The sequence below is a fragment of the Herpailurus yagouaroundi genome, unplaced genomic scaffold (genome assembly GCF_014898765.1).
Source record: "Herpailurus yagouaroundi ecotype Mexico unplaced genomic scaffold, PumYag 222, whole genome shotgun sequence".
Taxonomy (NCBI): Eukaryota; Metazoa; Chordata; class Mammalia; order Carnivora; family Felidae; genus Herpailurus; species Herpailurus yagouaroundi.
Window position 1 is genome coordinate 15859246 of NW_024412453.1, and position 19019 is coordinate 15878264.

The 19019-nt window shown below is 54.1% G+C and overlaps 2 protein-coding genes and 1 long non-coding RNA gene across 14 annotated transcripts in view; 1 reads left to right on the plus strand and 2 right to left on the minus strand.

Moving 5' to 3' along the window:
• Window positions 1-4846, minus strand: part of LOC121019583 (uncharacterized) — an 11476-nt gene extending 6630 nt beyond the window's left edge. The window contains exon 1 of the long non-coding RNA XR_005785695.1: window positions 3825-4846. This is a non-coding gene — a long non-coding RNA (uncharacterized LOC121019583). The remainder of the gene's footprint in view (window positions 1-3824) is intronic.
• ANKS3 (ankyrin repeat and sterile alpha motif domain containing 3) overlaps window positions 1-15002 on the plus strand; it is a 35606-nt gene extending 20604 nt beyond the window's left edge. For 5 of the 8 annotated variants that reach the window (XM_040459103.1, XM_040459098.1, XM_040459105.1 and 2 more), the window contains 10 exons: window positions 5515-5673; window positions 8435-8572; window positions 9124-9233; window positions 9535-9711; window positions 11866-11990; window positions 12543-12684; window positions 13149-13321; window positions 13667-13752; window positions 14211-14294; window positions 14494-15002. In XM_040459103.1, coding sequence (XP_040315037.1) covers window positions 5515-5673; window positions 8435-8572; window positions 9124-9233; window positions 9535-9711; window positions 11866-11990; window positions 12543-12684; window positions 13149-13321; window positions 13667-13752; window positions 14211-14294; window positions 14494-14573 — 1274 coding nt within the window. In that variant the 3' untranslated portion in view covers window positions 14574-15002. The remainder of the gene's footprint in view (window positions 1-5514; window positions 5674-8434; window positions 8573-9123; window positions 9234-9534; window positions 9712-11865; window positions 11991-12542; window positions 12685-13148; window positions 13322-13666; window positions 13753-14210; window positions 14295-14493) is intronic. The other 3 variants (XM_040459101.1, XM_040459100.1, XM_040459102.1) reach the window with 3 other exon arrangements.
• Window positions 15003-15272: 270 nt separating this feature from the next.
• Window positions 15273-18021, minus strand: NUDT16L1 (nudix hydrolase 16 like 1). 5 transcript variants are annotated; one of them, XR_005785691.1, is made up of 5 exons: window positions 17697-18021; window positions 17290-17620; window positions 16421-16643; window positions 16122-16185; window positions 15273-15563 (listed from the first exon to the last, which is right to left on the minus strand). XR_005785691.1 is itself a non-coding variant. In XM_040459121.1 (4 exons), exons 1-3 carry the CDS (start codon window positions 17844-17846, stop codon window positions 16422-16424), a joined length of 633 nt encoding a protein of 210 aa, XP_040315055.1. In that variant the 5' UTR covers window positions 17847-17907; the 3' UTR covers window positions 15273-15563; window position 16421. The 5 variants fall into 5 exon arrangements, 2 of the variants coding, with proteins under 2 accessions (XP_040315055.1, XP_040315057.1); XR_005785692.1 differs by having other exon boundaries at window positions 17360-17620; window positions 17697-17985; XR_005785690.1 differs by lacking the exon at window positions 16122-16185 and having other exon boundaries at window positions 17697-17998.
• Window positions 18022-19019: the final 998 nt, after the last annotated feature.

Consider the following 19019-nt stretch of genomic DNA (forward strand, 5'->3'; position numbering starts at 1 on the left):
GGCCCCAGCTCCCACCTCTCCTTCAGAGATTTGGCTCTCGCAGCCTTGACAGGAGACCTCTGCTTTCCCTGTGACTCCACTGTACAGTCGAGGTTGAGGCTTGCTGGTCTGAAAGGAGAGACGTTAGAATGTAGAATGGTTCCTGCCAGGCTGAAGGTGTGCACAGGATGCCGGGGTGCCCAGGGAGAGGTGGCACAGCGGCCACACGAAGGGGATTGCTTACAGTTTCTTGACTTTGCTTGTGGTGCTTACTGCCATGTGAAATGTTTTAATTTTATGTAGTCAAGTTCAGTCTTGTATTGCCTTTAGATTTGGGGTCACAGAAGGTCTTTGTGCCTTGGTTGTGTATGAATTTGTCCGTTTTCTTCTGGTACTTCCATGGTTTCATTTTTTATATTCAGCTCTCTGATCCATTTATACTTTATTGTCATGCATGGTGTGACGTGTGGTTTTTTTCAGATGGCTTCCCCATTGTCTTGGCTTCATGAAATTATTCAGCAGTCCATCTTTGACCTGGTGATCTGAGAAGCTATCTTTGTACTGTATTCTGAATTTCTTTTTGTGTCCAGGTCTGTTTCTGGACCTCTCTTCTGTTCCCCAGGTCGGTCTGTTCATACAGCAGACCTCCGCTGTTGTAAATATGCAGAGGCTTTTTGCCTCTCGTCCGGCCAGTCTCCCCTGCAGCCTTTCCTTTTCAGTGTTCCCATAGCTATTGCTGTTTTGTGTGTGTGAACTTGAACACCAGCTTGTCTAGCTGCTTAAAAACAGCATGTTATTGCGATTGTGGCAAATTTATAAATGAACTACCCTTTCATGCTGTTGAGTTGGACTCTCTAGACAAGGGACATCTTTTGTGTCTATTGGAGGGTTTAAAATCTTTCCTCGTAGACATTTTGCATAGAACTTTTTATTCCCAAGTGTCTGATTTTCTTTGTTGCTTCTGTGGGTTGGGTTTCACTGCCATTTTACCCTCTGCTTACTGTCTGTGACTATGAAGGCTGTTGATGTCTATACACCAGTTTTATATTCCGCTGAATTCTTTCATTTGAATTTATTGATTCTGTAGGGTCTTCTAGGTATGCTACCATATAATCTGTACATAGAGATAGATTTACTACTTCTTTCTGATTTTTGTACATCTGGTTTCTTTCATTCATTTACATTGGCTCCTACTTTTGGTTAGGTGTTGAACAGAGTGGGGATAGTGGGCATTCACCAGGTCCTGACCTTAGCAGAAATGCCACCTTAGGTAAGACGCTGATTTTAAGAGTAAAGTGTGCATATATTTTATCATGTTGAGAAAGAGTTTGTCATTTTCTATATTCCTGAGTGTTGTTTACAGCCATCAGTGTTGAATTTTGTCAAAGGCTTTTTTAGCATCTGTGGAGATGATTATTAATTTTCTCCTTAAATCTAGTAATAGAGTATATTAATGAATTTCCTAATAACGAACCAACTTTACTTGCTGTGTAGAAATCCTATGTGGTATATTATTTTCTGAATGCAATATTGGATTTTGTTTGCTAGTATTTTATTTAGTGTTTCTGTATGGCTGTTCATTTATAAATGGTATTGGTCTGTGATTCTCTGTTTTGTCTTTATCAGGTGTAGGTATCAGTATTGTACTTCATACAAAGAATTTGAAAGTTTTCCTTTTTGTGCTCTGGGACAGTTTATGCAGTATTGGTACCCTGTGGTGGTGGGTTTTTTTTTTTAAGTTTTAAAATTTTATTTTATTTTATCTTATTTTTTGCTGAAGAATTTATTTACTTTTTTTTTTTTTTTTTTCATTTACATCCAAATTAGTTAGGATATAGTGCAACAATGATTTCAGGAGTAGATTCCTTAGTGCCCCTTACCCATTTAGCCCATCACCCCCACAACCCCTCCCGTAACCCTCAGTTTGTTCTCCATATTTATGAGTCTCTTCTGTTTTGTTCCCCTCCCTATATTATATTATTTTTGTTTCCCTTCCCTTATGTTCATCTGGTTTGTCTCTTAAAGTCCTCATATGAGTGAAGTCATACGATTTTTGTCTTCTTCTGATTTTACTTAGCATAATACCCTCCATTTCCATCCATGTCATTGCAAATGGCAAGATTTCATTCTTTTTGATTGCCAAGTAATACTCCATCATGATATATATACACCCCATCTTCTTTATCCATTCATCCATCGATGGACATTTGGGTTCTTTCCATACTTCAGCTATTGTTGATAGTGCTGCTATAAACATTGGGGTGCATGTGTCCCTTCGAAACAGCACACCTGTATCCCTTGGATAAATGCCTAGTAGTGCCATTGCTGGGTCATAGGGTAGTTCTATTTTTTTTGAGGAACCTCCATACTGTTTGCCAGAGTGGCTGCACCAGCTTGCATTCCCTCCAACAATGCAAAAGAGATCCTCTTTCTCAGGATCCTCGCCAACATCTGTTGTTGCCTGAGTTGTTAACGTTAGCCATTCTGACAGGTGTTAAGGTGGTATCTCATCGTGGTTTTGATTTGTATTTCCCTGATGATGAGTGATGTTGCACATTTTTTCATGTGTCAGTTGGCCATCTGGATGTCTTCATTGGAAAAGTGTCTATTCATGTCTTTTGCTCATTTCTTCACTGGATTATTTGTTTTTTGGGTGTTGAGTTTGATAACTTCTTTATAGATTTTGGATGCCAACCCTTTATCTGATATGTCATTTGCAAATATCTTCTCCCATTCTGTCGGTTACCTTTTAGTTTTGCTGATTGTTTCCTTCACTGGGCAGAAGCTTTTTATTTTGATGAGGTCCCAGTAGTTCATTTTTGTTAAACTTTATTTTTGAGAGAGAGTGTGAGCAGGGGAGGGACAGACAGAGGGGCAAAGAGGATCTGAAGTGGGCTCTGCCCTGACAGCAGAGAGCTGGATATATGGGGCCCAAACTCACAAACTGTGAGGTCATCACCTCAGCTGAAGCTGGAAGCTCAACCAGCTGAGCCACCCGGGTGTCTTGGTAGCCTGTGGTTTGGGAAGGTTTGGAAGGATTCTCCTGTGAAACCATCTGGGCCTGGTCTCTTTGTGAGGTGGCTCCTGCTAAGTTTTTCTGTTTCTTCTGCAGAAATTGATCTGCTTAAGCTTTCTCATTTCACAGGGCCAAGTTTGGTAAACTGCACTTTCCTAGGAAATCCTTTCATTTCAGGATTTCAAACTTACTTAGGTCTGCAAAATTGTTTTTGTCTGCATCCTTCTAAAAAGTTCCAGTGGTTATTTTTCCCTGTCATTTTCCCATCTTGCCTGTCTTCTGTCTCAGTCCTGTCTTACATTTTTTATCTCATTCATTCTTTGGTGATTTTCTTCTTGAAGTACTTCTTTTGCATCCAAATCTCTTCTTCCTTGGGCACCTAGTAACTGAGTCTTCATTTTAATATTTTGACCTTTGGTGTTTGGATGTTTGTTTTTTTTAAGATTTTATTTTTAAGTAATCTCTGTGCCCAACGTGGGGCTCAAACTCACAACTCTGAGATCGAGTGTTACATGCTCTACCACCTCAGGCCAGCCAGGTGCCCCACTGACCTTAGTTTTCCACTTACTTCCTGGGTTCAGTTTTCCTTTCTCATAGTTGTGTGCACATGCCTGTGTCTTTTTGGTCTCAGTTTTGGATTTCTAAGTCAGGGTGCTTTTCCCTATCCTCTGATGCTTGTTTAAGGAGGTATCTGCCTCTGGGGCACCTGGGTGGCTCAGTCTATAGAGCATCCAACTCTTGATCCCAGGGTTGCCCCGTGTTGTGTGGAGAGCCTACTGAAACAAATTATCCACTCAGAGTGTCACAGAGAGTGTTAGAGTTTTCTTACCTCCTCCTTTATGTCGGTGGTTTGGGGGAACTAGCGTCTTCAATCGCTGGTGTCCAGCCTGTCTCTGCCTCCTCCCTGGAGTAGTTGTGTTCATGGATCGCTGGAGCACTTCACCTACAGGGCTTGGCGGCCCGGTTGCAGTGAGGGCCCTGCTTCGGGACTCCCTCCTCCCCAGTGTCTCGAGAGGAGTCCTTACTGGATGGGTTTGGTTTGTTTCTTGTGGGTTTTCTTTGGACAGGGATGTAGTTAGGCCAAGCCTGTGTGTCCTTGATACGTTTTTGTCTTGTCAGATCCTGAACTTCACCTGCTCGCTTTTTCTGTTCACTGTTCAGTTTCCAAAAGGTGCCTTCCAGGAGTGGGGCCGTTCTGCCCCCTCATGTCCCACGTGCATTTTCAAGTTGGTTCTCCAGGGCTGTGCTTCCCCTCCGCCGGGACTCTTCAGTATTCCTGCCACAGAATGGACTTTTTCTGGGGGCAGCGTTGGCACTTCTCTCTCTTGTATGTGGTATTCTTCTAGATCTACTTGCTCCCTGCGGAGACCAGGTCTGCATGAGCAGGAAGTCTCTTCGGGAAGAGAAGTGGGTGTGTCTCCTCTGGGCCGGAGCAAGGAAAAGGGGTCAGCGGTGCTCCCTGCCGTCCTATTCTGTGGCAGCATGGGGATCACTTGGCTCTGTCTGTAGTCCTTGGTGATTTGTCAGCTTTGAGAGGACGTGTTGGGGGCAGGTGCAGATTCACAGATCCGCCCTTGGCCTTGCTTGTCCCTCCTCTCTCGTCCTTTTATTCCTTCTAACTCCTCCATCTACTGACTGGGTGGGACCATAGTCTCCAGGTGGCATCGAACCCAGAAGGCAGGGAGTGAGCTGAGTCGGGGAGAGAGACGATGGCCCGCCTGGGGTCCCTGGTCACGTTTGGATCCTGAGTCAGTAACTCCCTTGCTTGAAGGCCATCGCTGCCCCGTTCATGCCAGACTGCACTGCTCCCCTTCCACCGCCTGGCTCGGTCTGGCTCCCTTCCTGGCCTCGGATCATTTGTGATGAACTCCAGCTCCCGGGGCGGTTGCGGGGGGTGGTGGTGGGGGTTCCTGCAGTAGCTGAGCCCCAGCATACCAGCCCAAGAGTGAAGTCTTACCAGATGGCAACCTTATGCTGATACATTCATGAGTTTTGCCTTGCAGGTGTGATGAGATCCGGAAAACTGGAGAGCTCTAAGATGGCTGTGAGCGCACCGAGCCCTCGAGTTCTGACGGGCGGTGATGCGCGGTCCTTCCCCACACCTGGCACACACGGCTGCCATGTGCCACTTGCTTCCCCAAAGTGCAGGTTGAGGATATACAGTTGCGAAGTTGTGAGTGATTTTGCCATAGGTCTGTGAAGAGACGCTTGTTAAGAAATTCTGGAAACCTGGACAAAAAGGAATAAGAACTAAGACTCCCTCATCGTGACAAACTTGTTCAGTTCAGACTCTTGCTTTAGCAAGCTTGCTTTCTGCCCAGATGTCCCCGTGGCCCATCTGAGCAGTGGACTGGCCCATTGTGGTATTTCTTTCAAGGGACATCGTGGGAAACACACTTTTTTTTCTTCTTAATTTGTGAAGATCAATAACGATGATTTTCTTCCAGTGTGTACCATGAGGATTCATCAGTTAGTCCATCACTGAACAAAATGTCTTAATTCTGGTGTTTGACCCACAGAAAAATTTGAAGATCTAAGCTCTTCAGATGAATCCTGCCCTGTTCCCCAGAGACAGAGGCCCTGTCGGAAGAAGGGTCTCAGCATCCATGAGGGGCCGCGAGCCTTGGCCAGAATCACAGCCATCGGCCTCGGAGGCAAGATGCAGCAGGCTTGCTGTGGTGAGCGCTCCCACTTCCTGATGGCTCTGTGGCGGTGCCTCCTGAGAGGCCGACCTGACCGGAAGGGACCGTTCTCAGCCTTCTGAGATGTGGGCCACCGGTGGGCGCTGCAGCTCCAGGACTCAAGATTGATTACAGTGATAGAAAGACATTAATCTCTAGCTAGTTTCTGGGTTTTGATTCATCCTTTGATTTTCCTTTCCACTGGTTACAATTACAAATAGAACTTTCTCTTCAGCAGTGGAAATATAGCAGAACTGGGATTTCATTCATCACGTGGTGGGACAGCTAGTACCAGGAAAATGTTCAAGTCCAGTATCTGCCCCATCGCCAGCCAGAGCTGGATCAGCTCTTGCTCTCTTTTCTCAGAGTGCTGGATTTGAGAATTGTCGGATGGTGGGTGCACCTGGTGGGCTAGAACCCGAGCCCTGAGTTTATTCACGAATTGTCAGCTCCTCAGGTTGAGCTCAGTGCTCTCGAGGAATGCAGGGGGTGCTCGTGCTCCTGTTCTGGCCCCAGTGATCAGACTCCGTGTAAGTGACATCTTCTAGTTACATCTTCCTTTTTTTAAAGTTTGTTTTATTTATTTTGAGAGAGAGAGAGAGAGCACATGCGAGCAGGGGAGGAGCAGAGAGGGGAAGAGAGAGCGAGAATCGCAAGCAGTCTCTGAGTTGTCAGCTGGAGCCTGGCTCAGGGCTCAGTCCCACAAACTGTGAGATCATGACCTGAGCCGGAACAAAGCATTAGCCGCTTAACCTGCTGAGCCATCCAGGCACCCTGGTGTGTTACATCTTCTTTGGCATCTGTCACCCGCAATGGCCAGGCCAAGCCTGCTGGTCCATCAGCCTGGGTGGATGGGCTCCTCTCATGAGTGATCACCCCCAGGCTTGGAGACGAACTTTTCCAGTCACAGGAGACCATGTTTCAGTGAAGAGTATACAGTAGCTTGATTCCCTTCTCTGCCCCTTAGAGAGGAGTCTTGGCGCTGGTCTGGGAGCTCCAGGCCCACCTTCTCCTGTTACCCACGGAGGGGTAAGCTGACTGGGCCACTGGGGAAGCCACCCCCCAGCTGTGGACAGGTTGCTACAGGATGAGAGCACGCCTCCTCTCTCCTAGAGCGGTGCTTTTACAAGCACAGAGCTCTGGGGCATTTGGCTGGGCCGTTGTCCTTGAGTGGCAGAGTGTGTGTCTTCTGAGGAGTCCGTGCTACCTGTCCCACCTGAGGTATGGTGGGGACATAGGAAGGACAGGTCTTATCTCAGGCGGGGGGGTGGCAGTTAATCTGTGTTGCCATATAACACATGCTTTTTAAAATGGAATTTGTTCCAGATACCAGAATAATCTGGCCAGAGCCCATTTATACACAGGTCTTTTTTTATGCACCCAGAGAGGCAGAAGAACCTTCACCAAAGAGCAATGCTAGTTGTCCCTTGGTTGTGCCATTTCCTAGTTTTGGTTTACCTCTTACACTTTGTCCTTTTTTTTTTTTTTTTTTTTAATTGTTTATTTTTGAGACAGAGACAGAGCGTGAGCAGGGGAGGGGCAGAGAAGGAGGGAGACAGAATCCAAAGCAGGCTCTAGGCTCTGAGCTGTCAGTGCAGAGTCCGACACGGGGCTCGAACTCAAGAACCTCAAGACCATGACCTGAGCCCAAGTCGGACGCTTAACCGACTGAGCCACCCAGGCGCCCACACTTTGTGCTTTTTAAATTTTCTATAAGTGCATATTATTCTTTTTACCAGCAGTGGAAAAACACTTCTTTAAAAATGTTTATTTACTTATTTTCTGAGAGAGAGAGAGAGAGAGAGAGCGAGCAGGTGAGGGGCAGAAAGAGAATCCCAAGCAGGCTCCAGGCTCAGGGCAGAATCTGACACAAGGTTCCATCCCAGAACTGCAAGATTGCAACCTGAGCTGACATAAGGAGTCGGGAGGCTTACCTGACTGAGCCACCCAGGAGCCCTGAAAAAACACTTTTGAATGATAAATAGCATGTGCTGATCTTCCTTCCTCTGTCCCTCCCTTCCTTCCCTTTCTTCTGATTGTAAATCTTGATCGCTTCAGAAAGGTGTAAAGAAGGAAGTAAGTTACCCATGTCGCCACCAGCCAGTCGCTTCTCTGCAATTAAGTATACTTTCTTTGGGGAAGAGGCAGGGGCAAAGTCAGAATTAAACCCTCTGGTTTGTATTGTCTTTTCTCCCATTTTCTTCCTGGCAGATGCACTCGGAGGTTATGTAACTTGGTGTTACTGCTGTTAATTTTTAGCCCAGGGCCTGCCACCTTCCTGCTCAGCCAGATCTCGCTGGTTGGGGTTGATCGACCCAAGGAGGAGCCCCTGGATGTCTGTGTTGGAAAGTCACAGGGAGTGTGAAGGCTGGTGCCTGTGAGATGACATTTCCCGCTAGTGCTGTGGTTTCCCTTTGGCTCAGGAATCTGTAAACACAGCTGTCCGTTTCCTGCTTTGTCCACTTGGGAAAGCAACAGCACGGTGTGGCGGAGCGGGTGCCGGCCCTGACCCACATGCGCTTGTCCGGGGACACACATTGGTCTCCAGACCTTCAGAGTTCGTTTCCCCTCCTGCAGACTGCATGGTTGTGTCCAGGTTACTGTGGTGAGCGAACGGGAGGGAGAAAGGCCAGCTAGGAATTTTCTTTCAGCTTTTGCCTGGATCCTGGCCCTTCCCCCATGCTGCAGGTCCTCTCGGGTGGTTGAGTTTGTCTCTTTTGTGCTCATGTGGGCTTATGGGCCCCCCTCGTGTCCACAGAGCAGGTGCCTCCGCGGGGCTATGTCACCTTCAACAGCAGTGATGAGAACCCCCTGGAGGCGGGCGGCCTCTGTTACAGGGACGTCACCTCCCCAATCAATGACCGGGATGTGGAGAGCAGCAGCAGCAGCAGTCGGGGTACGTGCACCCTATACACCCACCCCGGCCGAGGGCTCACTTGGAGTTAGGAGATCTTGTGCGCTGCCCCCCCTTCCCCCCCGGGGGCATGGGACTGTGGTGGGTTCAGCTGGTAGAGAACGGTGGGGTGAAGGGTACAGAAGGGCCCTGGCTCTTGTGAGGACCCAGAAGCCGGCAGGGGACAGGTAGGGTGCAGCTTCTGGCCCAGTGTCTCTCCACGTGGCGTCTGGGGGAGTTGTCCCAGACAAGGTTAGCTCCTTGACTGGTGAGCCATCAGGGAAACGTCTGCTGTGTTACCTGTCGTTTGTTCAGTAGCCGTTTACTGAGTGCCAAGTGCGCCAAGCGCCGTTCTAGATGCTTGGCTTTATCAGTGAACGAAATAGGCAAACCCCCTGTCGCGTTAGGTGCGAGGGCTTGGGCCAGGCAGCCGCATGAAACAGAAGACACCAGTGAGCTGTTTCAGGAGCTGGTGAATGCAGTGGACGCTGGGCTCTGGGGAGTCCCCGCGAGTGAGACCTGTGGTCAAGCTCTCCCGTCTTCACTGTTTTCAGAGGAGCATGCCTTCTGTGCCAACCTGGGGGTCGCGAGGCGCAGCAGCAGCAGTGAGGGCCTGGCGAGAGCCCCAGGAGTCAGCAGCGAGGCCTCTCTGGAGAGCAACGAGGTGAAGCTTCTCCTTTCTTGATCTGCCTCCCTCCCCTTTGCTGGTGTTGCAGGGGCTGCCTCCTTGGAGAGGGCGAGTCTGGAGACTGGTACTTTGTGCACGTCCTGGCAAGACACGCAAAGTCCTGGCTTGCCTCCATGGATCTGGGCCATGCAGACCATGGTGCGGGTCACCAGTGAAGCCTCTCTGGCTGCTGGGGGCGTTTCACAACTGGGATCGTGGGGCGGAGAGTAGAGTGGATGCAGCCACGTCAGCCGGGAGCCCCTCGGTGTTAACTCTGGACACACCCTTCTCACCACAGGATTCGGATCATGCGTGTCAAAGCTCGGTTCGCAAGCAAACTAAAAGTTACATGAAGACCAAGAATCGTTACAGCAACAGTGACGGCCAGTGGCCCGCCAGCACTGGGCCGGCTGGTGCAGCCTGCTCCCCAGGATCCGTTTCCCAGACGGAGAGGTCCCTCTGTTCAGGACCCCAGGTGAGATCGGCTGTGAAACTGGCAGTCACGCAGTTAGAAACGTGGCACGTGTAGTGCTTCACAAGGCCCTTACTGTGCACTGAGGATGGGCTGGGCCCCGTCGAGAGAGAGTGTGGAGATGGTTTCCCCCAGATGATCTGTGAGGCTGCTCAGGCCGAGAGGATTCCTCATGGCCACGAGTGCCAGTGCAGGGTTTCTGTTCCATCCCTTTCCATAGGAGGGATCTGTCTCTCTCCTTGGTTTCTGTACTCTCCTCGGCCTCCCTGAGCCTGGAGAGGAGAAAAAGTGGACTGATCTAGAGCTGCTGTCGTGAGTCAGGAGATGCACGTGAAGCGGAGATGAAATGGCATTTGATGAAAACTGCCATCTCTGCCTCCCTCGTGGGTTGCTGTGGCTCACCCAGCTTCTTAGGGGTTACTGGTATGGCACAGCCGCCCACGTCTGTTCATCGGGTTCTCTTGCTTTCTGGGAGCATAAGCGGTACAAAGATGAAAGAATGCATTTTTTGCCATTTGTTCACGTCACAGCTCTGCTGTTCACTACAAGCTGGTGATCTTGTTGGCTTCTCCTTGTGACGCCTCCCGGGAGCCGTCTCCAGCGCCTGTGTTCCCAGGCTCACCGAGGGGCTACACCTTTCAGTTTCTTAAACGCGTCTTGATGGGAGAGTGGGTGATAGGTTCTTAAGGATGTTTTAGAAAGTAGGTTGAAGAAATTGGCAGAGTGACAACATTTGAAAATGTACTCCTCCATTAAAGGCAACAAAACACTGGCAGAAGTAGTCAGAGTAGCAAAACCGAATCAACCAAAGGCTTTGAGCAACTTGACCATTTTTATTCGCGAGAAGTGGCCGACTGTCCGGAAGAACGGAAAGCTTTGTAGCGCTTTAACCTGCCCTGTTCCCATCCTCACCCCCAGTACCAAGGTAGCTGTGACAGCCACCACAGGGGGCAAAATGAAGCTGGGCTCTTTCAAGGTTTCATTCTCTATTTTGAGAGTGAGCATGCGTGTGAGAGCCAGGGAGGGGCAGAGAGAGAGAAATCTAAGCCTGCTCCGCACTGTCAGGGCAGAGCCTGACGCAGGGCTCGAAAACACAGACCTCTCAAACCGTGCAGTGATGACCTGAGCTGAAACCAGGAATTGGATGCCTAACCGACTGAGCCACCAGGCACCCCAAGACAAATACTTTAGATCAACTTCTTAAAATATGTTCAGTGAGCTAAAGGGAACCGTATCTAGAGAATATCAACAAAATGATAGAAATAAAAACAGAAAATCTGTAGATGGAAAGTAGAATCACTGAAATGAAAGCTCCAAGAGAGGGCTCAAGAGCAGATTGGAGTGCACAGAAGGACCCACAAGCATGATCTAGATCCATTGAGATTATCGTGTCAGAGAAGAGAGGAAAGGATGGACAGAAACCTAGGAGACACCATCAAGCAGCCAGCGTACACATAATGGGGTTCCAGAATGAGGTCGAGAGCATAAAAAAATGTTTCAAAACAGCCAAGCCTTCCCAGATTTGATCAGAAACATGAATCTGCACATCCAAGAAGCTGTGTGAACTCTTAAGTAGGTTAGACTCAGATCTATGCCTAGATCTATCATAATTAGTCCAAAACCAAAAGAATCTTGAAGGGAGTGAGAGAAGGGAGTCTTTATACAAGGAACCCCCATGAGATTAACTGCTAAATTTCCCATTAGAAACCATGGGGTCTAGAGGGCATTTGATGACAGAGTCAGATTAATGGGAGAAACAAACCAACCAAGAATGCTATAGCCAAGCAGAAACTGTCCTTCAGGAGTGAAGGAGAAATTAAGAAGGCCGCAGGTAAAAAAAAAGACTTAAGAGTTTGTTGCCTGCAGACCTGCCCTATGTGAACACCAACGGTGTCCAGGCTGTAATGAAAGGACACTGGCTGCAGGGACACAGGCAAGTGGGAAGTATCTCTGGACCACCTGCTCTGCCTGAGGCTGCAGAGAGGAGGGGGCTGTAGTCAGAGGTGACCCACCGCAGAACTTGGGGGGGGTCCACAGGGCTGACCCGGCTTAGGTGGATGCAGTGACGGGGTCTGCACCAAAGCAGTGTCTTCTCTGGCCCCCGTGTCTTGGTGGCCCGCCCATCCTCTGACCCACCCCGGCTCCTTTGCTCTCCAGGACCTCGCCACACTGCTGGAGCAGATTGGGTGTCTCAAGTACCTGCAGGTGTTTGAGGAGCAGGACGTGGACCTCCGCATTTTCCTGACCCTCACCGAGAGCGACCTGAAGGAAATCGGCATCACGTGAGTGCAGAGGGGCCTCTGTGGCCACACCCCTCTTGCTTCAGCCAAACATGAGGGGGTCGCTTAGCTCCCAACTGCCCAACGCTCCGATGGAACCACCTGTCCTGTCTGGGCGTCCCCTTGCTCTCTGCAGCCAGCTGTCCTCTCTCTGGTCTTCCGGCTGCAGCTAGCTGAGGTGCCGAAGGCCTGGGTCTGTTCCCCCGGCTGGCCTGGCTGCCAGTGCTGTGATAAGGGCACCCAGACGTTTTCTACCATTCACTTTGGAGAGCTTCCCGATTGGTAGGAGGCCAGTCACAGCCTAGCCCCGGCCAGCCTGAGCTCCCTGTTCAGGGAGAGCATCAGCCAGGCTGGGGAAGGAAACAGGCAGGGCAGGCCAGCCCCTGCTGTGGTCACTTCTTAAGACCCTTTGTTTTCATCATCTATCCCAGGATCCGGGACCACTGTGCCCTTTGCAAAATTGGAATCTTTCCTAGGGGGCTGTCTTGGTGGAAGGCTGGCCTCCGTGGCAACTCCACACACAGCAGATCCTCATTCTCTCATTCACCCTTGCAGCTTGTTTGGGCCTAAGAGGAAGATGACCTCTGCCATTGCCCGCTGGCACAGCAGTGCCCGGCCACCCAGCGATGCTCTGGAGCTGGCGTATGCCGACCGGCTAGAAGCTGAGATGCAGGAGCTGGCCATCCAGCTGCACAAAGTATGTGGTGAGCGGGGCGGGGACCTGGATACCCACCTGCAGTGAGGGACGACACATTTGTGGAGACCGAGTGGTGGGGACAAATACCCAGGGGGAGCAGGGAGAAGCAGCCAGGGCGGGCGGTGGGACAGAAAGCATTACTGCTTGTGTGTAAATCTGGAGATGCACAGGCAGGCCTCCAGGAAGACGGCTCAGAAAGGCAGGGGACGTTGGACAGGAGGTCAGCTGGGCATAGGAGAGAAAGGGTGAGGTCAGAGCACAAGCAGCTGGCATGGATGTCACTGGGCTTAAGAGTAGGGATCCAAAGCAGGGGGTGCTCCAAGGTGGAGACAGGCGCTCCCTTCCTCCAGCCCAGAAGAGTGGGAGTTGAGAGCGAGTGGGTATGGCACAGAGAGGTTGAGGGGGACCCAGCCTGAGCGGCCCTGGTCATTTGCCACCCCCCCTCCCCGCCTCTCCGTCTGCAGCGCTGTGAGGAGGTGGAGGCCATGCGAGGCCAGGTGTCGCAGGAGCAGGAGCTGCGGGCGGTGGTGGAGAGCTGCCTCCTGGAGCAGGACGGTGCCCGGAAGGACGTGCACGCCCAGCTGCAGGAGACCTGGGCCCTGGCCCGGGACGCCGCGCTCGTCTTGGATCAGCTGCGGTGAGTGGGCATCTGAGCTGCTCCCAGGCCAGACCCTGAGTCGCCGATTCCTCCAGATTCTTCAACCAGGTGGTTGTTCTTAAAGGCCTCTTGGAGTACTCGCCACCATCATCCGTTTCATTGTGGCTGTTCCTTTCCGCAGTGCAGACCCAGGCAGCAAACGGGGCCCCAAGCATCTGCAACGAAGCGCTGGGGCCCTCAGGGCTTGTCCCCGAAGGTGCCTGGTGTGCTTGCCCTGAAGGCAGAGCCCCACTGGCCACTCAGGGAGGTGGGGGTACATGCTGCCCTGCTGGGGCCAGGGAGGACACCATCCCCCTCACCAGCACTTGGCCTTGTGTCTGGCAGAGCTTGTCAAGCCGAGTTGTCAGCCAGAGTGAAGCGGGAAGAGTCCACCCGAGGGCTCCCCCAGGGCCCGGCCCTCCCCACGGCTGGTAAGAACGCTGTCCTGGTCCCGGGTCGCATGGATGCTGCCCCAGGCCAGGTTTTACCACCCGTTCCAGCAGTTACCACACTGACCCTCCCATTCCCTCCCTGCAAGAGATCCAGGGTGAGGGCTTCCTATCCCCGCCCATTTCCTTACCGGGCCTCCCTGGGGTGGGACTTAACGTCCTCCACAATGTTGTGACTTCTTCAGCCTGCAGTCGGAGCTACCCAGGGTCAAGCCTGACTGTCAGCCAGGGACCCTCACACTTTCATTCCTGGGGCTGCACCCTGATTGACCCTCCAGTCAGTGCTTTGGAAAAATAAGCAGGCGAACACATTTTGATAGAACAGTGTCAAGCAGGTACTGACAGTGGGTGGGTCCCCTGGTGTCAGCAGCCCAGGACAAAGCGGCGGGGCCTGTGGTGACCACACAAGCCCTAGGCCCACCTGGCTCTCTGCCCCACAGATTCCAAAGGCTGGCAGGCTTCCCTGCAGGCTCTGAGCCTCCCCGAGCTTTCCGGAGCACTGGAGGATCGAGTCCAGGAAATGGGTGAGTCTCCCAAAGTGTCCAGCAGCCGGTGGCCTCATCCCCATCCTGGGGCCAGAAGTGGGTAAACGGGGAATCCTAGTCAGCTCAGACCCCCAAGACAGCCCTACCATAGCCCACTGTCCACAAGGTCATGCATTCCTAGGCACCTCCCCCACCCTCCCACACTCATGAAGCAGCAACTAACTGCTCCCATCCTCAGGGCGAGTGCTATGCTCAGTGACCCAGAGCTTGGAGAAGCTGCAAGTGCTGAACGGGAAGGAGAACTGGCGGGAGCCTTAGCTGGGAGGGACGGTGAGTGTCCGCCAGCCCAGGACCCAGGCCGGAGAGCAGGGTGTACCGGGCAGCAGCGAGTGCCCACTTCATTCTTCCCTGTCCCTTCTCAGAATCTGACGTTGGGTGACTGATCCACCCTGAAGCTGTGTGCCTGGAAGACAGGAGGGCAGTGAGCAAGCGGCTGCAGCAGGCCGGGCCCGAGCGGGGGCCAAAGGATCAGGCCCCCGGAGCAGCTGGCAGAGGCAGGACAGGGCAGAGGCCCACGCAGAGGCAGGACGAGGGCCTCTCGCCCAGAAGCGGGGGGCCAGGCCCAGAGCAGGCAGGGCCATGGGGAGACAGCGGGCCCCCATACACCACAGGCGCCACACTGAAAGGACCGGGTGCCTGGGTAGCGGATGTCATCGCTGGAAAATAAAATTTAAGATCTGCTGGTGAGGGACTCTGTTCTGGTCATGCGACATGCAGTACTGGCTGACAAACCAAAGCAAGGGGCAACCCTCCCCCCTTCAGCAACTCACTGGGACCCAGCCCCCTCTGCCAGGACAGAGACCACCACGCTCAGACCAGGGCGGACTGGTTGCCCTCTCCTGTTCTGTCACTCCCCTGGGGCTAGAGCTACGTGCACTCAGAGCCCCCTCGGTTCCACCAGAGCAATCTGAAGGGTGACGCGCGCGTGGCCCCGGTGCCCCCAGGAAATGAGAGAGGAACGAGGTACAGGTATTTTATTTACAGAACGAAGTGCCTTTGCCCACACGTGCTGACCGCTTCACTGAGGCTTTAAGGTGGAACAGAGGCTCAGGCTGGGCCAGAGCACAGCTCTCCTTACCAGGCCAAGCAGGTGCCGTGCAAACTGGTTTAGCTTCACTGAGGAGTCTTTGCAGACATAGGGCCGTAGGAGACGGCCAGTGGTGACCTTCCCATCTCTGATGGCTCTGCTGTTGTCATTCTGCACACTCAGCCAGTGCTTCCATACCGGGTCCTGGAACGGCCTGTGGACTGTGATGGGAATGGAGAAAGGGAGGCTTTCAAAGCCAAGGAAAGGGCAGCGAGCTCAGCCCAGGTGTAGCCAGGAACCCCAGACCAGGCACAGGGCCCAGCGAGGTCTGAGGGGGCAGTGCCACAGTGACCAGAGGGACGGGAGACCTGTATCATCAGCTCCGTGCTGAATGGAGCCCAGCACTCAGGCCTGGCTCCCACCCTGAAGTCCGTGGGCAGTGGGGAAGGGGGACCCCTCATGCACCCAGCCCTGGGCCTGTGGCCAGAACCAGAGGACACAGAGAGCAGCCAAGACCAGACTTTGCTTTCTTTCACCAACTCCATCTACAGCTGGGCTTCGTGGCCCCAACTGACCTGGGGGACCGGGCCCCAATGGGGTAAAGGGGCTTTGAAGCCTCACTGCTCAGTTGACACACCTCAGAAAACAAAGCTAATGACCGCCACCAAAGTTCACAGTACTGGGCCAGCTCTTCTCTAGGCCCTGGGGCTGGCTGGTGACAGGACTCAGAGGCATCCCTCCACAAGAATAAACAGATTTAAGGGTGTGTGTGCACCTACCCACCTGGGTAACTGGGTGGTCCCTCCACCAGCCCGTGTGTCTCATGTGGAGGAGGGTTAGAGCCTTGGGGTAGGAGAGAATGTCCTGAGCCTGGAGAGCCAGGTCCAGTGCAAACAAGCCACCTCCTGATCGTGGTGGGCTGGGCTCCCACTAACCTGGCCACCATCCAGTAGCTGTTCCGGGTGGTGGGGTGGTGGAGAGGACAAGATGCCCCCTCACCCCATGCAGTCATTCCCCCAAGAGTTCAGGGCACAGATAGGGCCAGGGGAGGGCAGGAGACAGGCAGCATAGACTCAACCTCAGGAGGAAGATGGGAGGAGCTTTTCCAGGGCTTTCTTCTGCTTCTCTGTGGCAGCAGCCAAAGCCTCAGCCAGCTTCTCCTCGGGCATCATGTTGAGCACCTTGAGGGCGAAGAGCAGCTGGTACTTGGCAGTGCTGGTAAAGGCGTTGCTCAGGAAGTTGGGAAAGCCACCGACTCGGTCCTTTTGGGTGTAAAGTGGAACCCGCACAAGGCCCAGCACCTGCATGGAGAGGACACCAGGGTGGGACCAGGCCCCACGCCAACGGTGCAGCCCTAGCAGGAGGGGCCTGTGAGCTGCCAGGCCAGGACAAGGCCAGCCAGGTTGTGAAGGACGTAATGGGAGACCCAGGCGGGGTCCAGTGAGGCGCAAGCCAGCGGCACCCTTGGAGCAGTGCAGCCCCTTTACTCCCCAAGCAAGCTGTCCCCATGCATCTTCCACCCTCTGCGTCCTCTAATTCCAGCCCCCATCCGCTGGCAGGAAGCCCCCCCAGTTCACACCCCATGCTCCCTCTTCCACTCGTGAATCCCAAACACCCCAAGTGTGACTCCCAGTTCTCCAGACTATAAATAAAACCCACAAACCGTTAAGAGCCTTCATCACCCCAACCATGAGGTCCCGGCCCTTGAACGCAGCCCTAGTTTCCCACCTCCCCAGGAGCCACCACCCGCTCCCATCCCCCCACCAATCCCACTCCCCACTCCCAGGATTGGCAATGGCAGGCAGCAAGGCAGATGGAACACAGCCCCGAGGGAACCCCGGGCCCCCCTCTCCCACCCCTGCCCCCAGGTCCCTCTCCCCACCCTGATGCTGGAAACAGCGACACCCCACCCAGCCCGGCCAGGGGACCCTCAGGGGGACGTGTTACCCATCGGTGCCTTCCACGGGGCCAGAGCCAAACCCCGGGGCGGGGGGCGGGGCCCGGGCGGCGGCCCCACCTCCAGGCCGTGGTCGCGCGAATGCACCGCGCTGATTTCCACGGCGTGCAGCTGCTCCAGCGTCAGCTGCCGTGCGTACAGGTGCGCCACGACGCGGTGCGGGCCCTCGGTCAGGTGCGAGCTCAGGTAGTCGGCCTCCGTGAGGCGCAGGCAGCCCAGGCCCAGGCCCAGCACCCGGTTCAGACCGTCCTCCAGAGACCAAAAGCGCCGGTCCACGAAGCCCCCGGGGAAACCCAGCAGCCCGTCGAAGCGCATCTGCATCTGCAAGGGAGCGCCGGGTCACGGGCGCGGGGTGCGAGCGGCGCCCTGATCCCCGCCCGTCCACCCGCGTCCTCACCAGCACCGAGAAGCGCATAGGGATGCGGCCGAAAAGCTGCCCGGGGTTGGCGGCGTACAGCATGGCGTGGCACGAGTGGCTCCAGCCCGGCCCCAGGCGCATAGCTTCCACACGGCTGATCTGCTTCAGCTCCGGCACTGCCGCCGACATCTTGGCACTACCCCGGCTCGACTGGGGCGCCTCTCCTTAAGTGCATGCGCGGGCCCGCCCCCGCCAGGTCCGGCCAATCCGCAGGCAGTCGCGTCCCTGGGCCCCGCCCCTGCACCAATTGCTGATGCCCGTCGGGGCCGAGCCCCTCCCGGCGCCCCGACGCGTCTTTGAGGTGCGGAAGGGGCGTGTGCAGAGGCAGGGCCGGCACGCGCTCCCGCCCACCGGCCCCGAGAACCACAACGCCCAGGGAGCTCCGCGCCAAGCGAGCTCAGCCGAGTTCAGTCGAGCTCAGCCGAGCCCAGCCGAGCTCAGCCGAGCCCAGCCGAGCCCAGCCGAGCCCAACCGAGCCCAACCGAGCCGAGCGCTGTCGTGGGGGGCCTCGGGCAAGCGCTGCCTGCAGGGCTGGGGCTCCGACTGCCCGTCACTAGCAGGAGCCGCCGAGCCCCGGGCCTTCCCCCAGCGCCTCCCTGGGGGCGCCGCCCCGCAGGCTGCCCACTACCAGCTCTCGCCTCTCGCTCCCTGCCGGCGACTCCCCCAGGAGGGCTTACGGGAGGCTGGCGACCAGTGGGCAAGACCTTTCCCTGCACGCGCGCCAGCCAAGCACTCCGGTCCAAGGTCACTGCTGGTCGACTCCAGAAGAGCAAGGAAAGCCGGGCCTGGCATAGTTCGAGCTGCCCCCACCGTCCGTGTCCACCCACAGCCCTGGGGCTGCTACTCAGCCAGCGTGCTGGGAAGTACCTTAAATCCCTCCTGGCGCAGCCTGCCAAGCATCCTCCCAGTCAGACACCATATGCCAGGGACGGTTGGAGGAAATGGGCTCTCCCCAATTTACCAAGGAGGAACCTGGGGCAGAGAGGAACAGGACTGGCCTTAAGGGCACCCAGCAGCTGGTGCCAGAGCCAGGATCTCACCCCGGGCTTCCACCCTGTCTCCTGACCAGTGTCCACAACAGAAAACCTCCCAACTTTCACGGAAGAGGCCCTGAGGTACATACCTGTGTCTGCTGCTGAAGGGAGTCGTCGCTGGGGCTCAGGAGCATGGGGAACATTGTCCAGGGGAGAGCAACGATGCCACTCGACCACTAGTTGGCCCACACTCCGTTTTCCTCCCACGGTGGGTACAGATTTGCTGAGTGAAGGAACCACCATGTGCACTGACCATGCAGTGAGCCAG

Excerpts from the sequence above, each read along its gene's own strand:
- NUDT16L1 (XM_040459121.1), bottom strand. The coding sequence starts at position 17,846 with ATGTCGGCGGCAGTGCCGGAGCTGAAGCAGATCAGCCGTGTGGAAGCT. Across the intron at positions 17,621-17,696 it reads CTATGCGCTTCTCGGTGCTG|ATGCAGATGCGCTTCGACGG; the intron begins GTGAGGACGCGG and ends GCTCCCTTGCAG. Across the intron at positions 16,644-17,359 it reads CGCGCGACCACGGCCTGGAG|GTGCTGGGCCTTGTGCGGGT; the intron begins GTGGGGCCGCCG and ends CTCTCCATGCAG.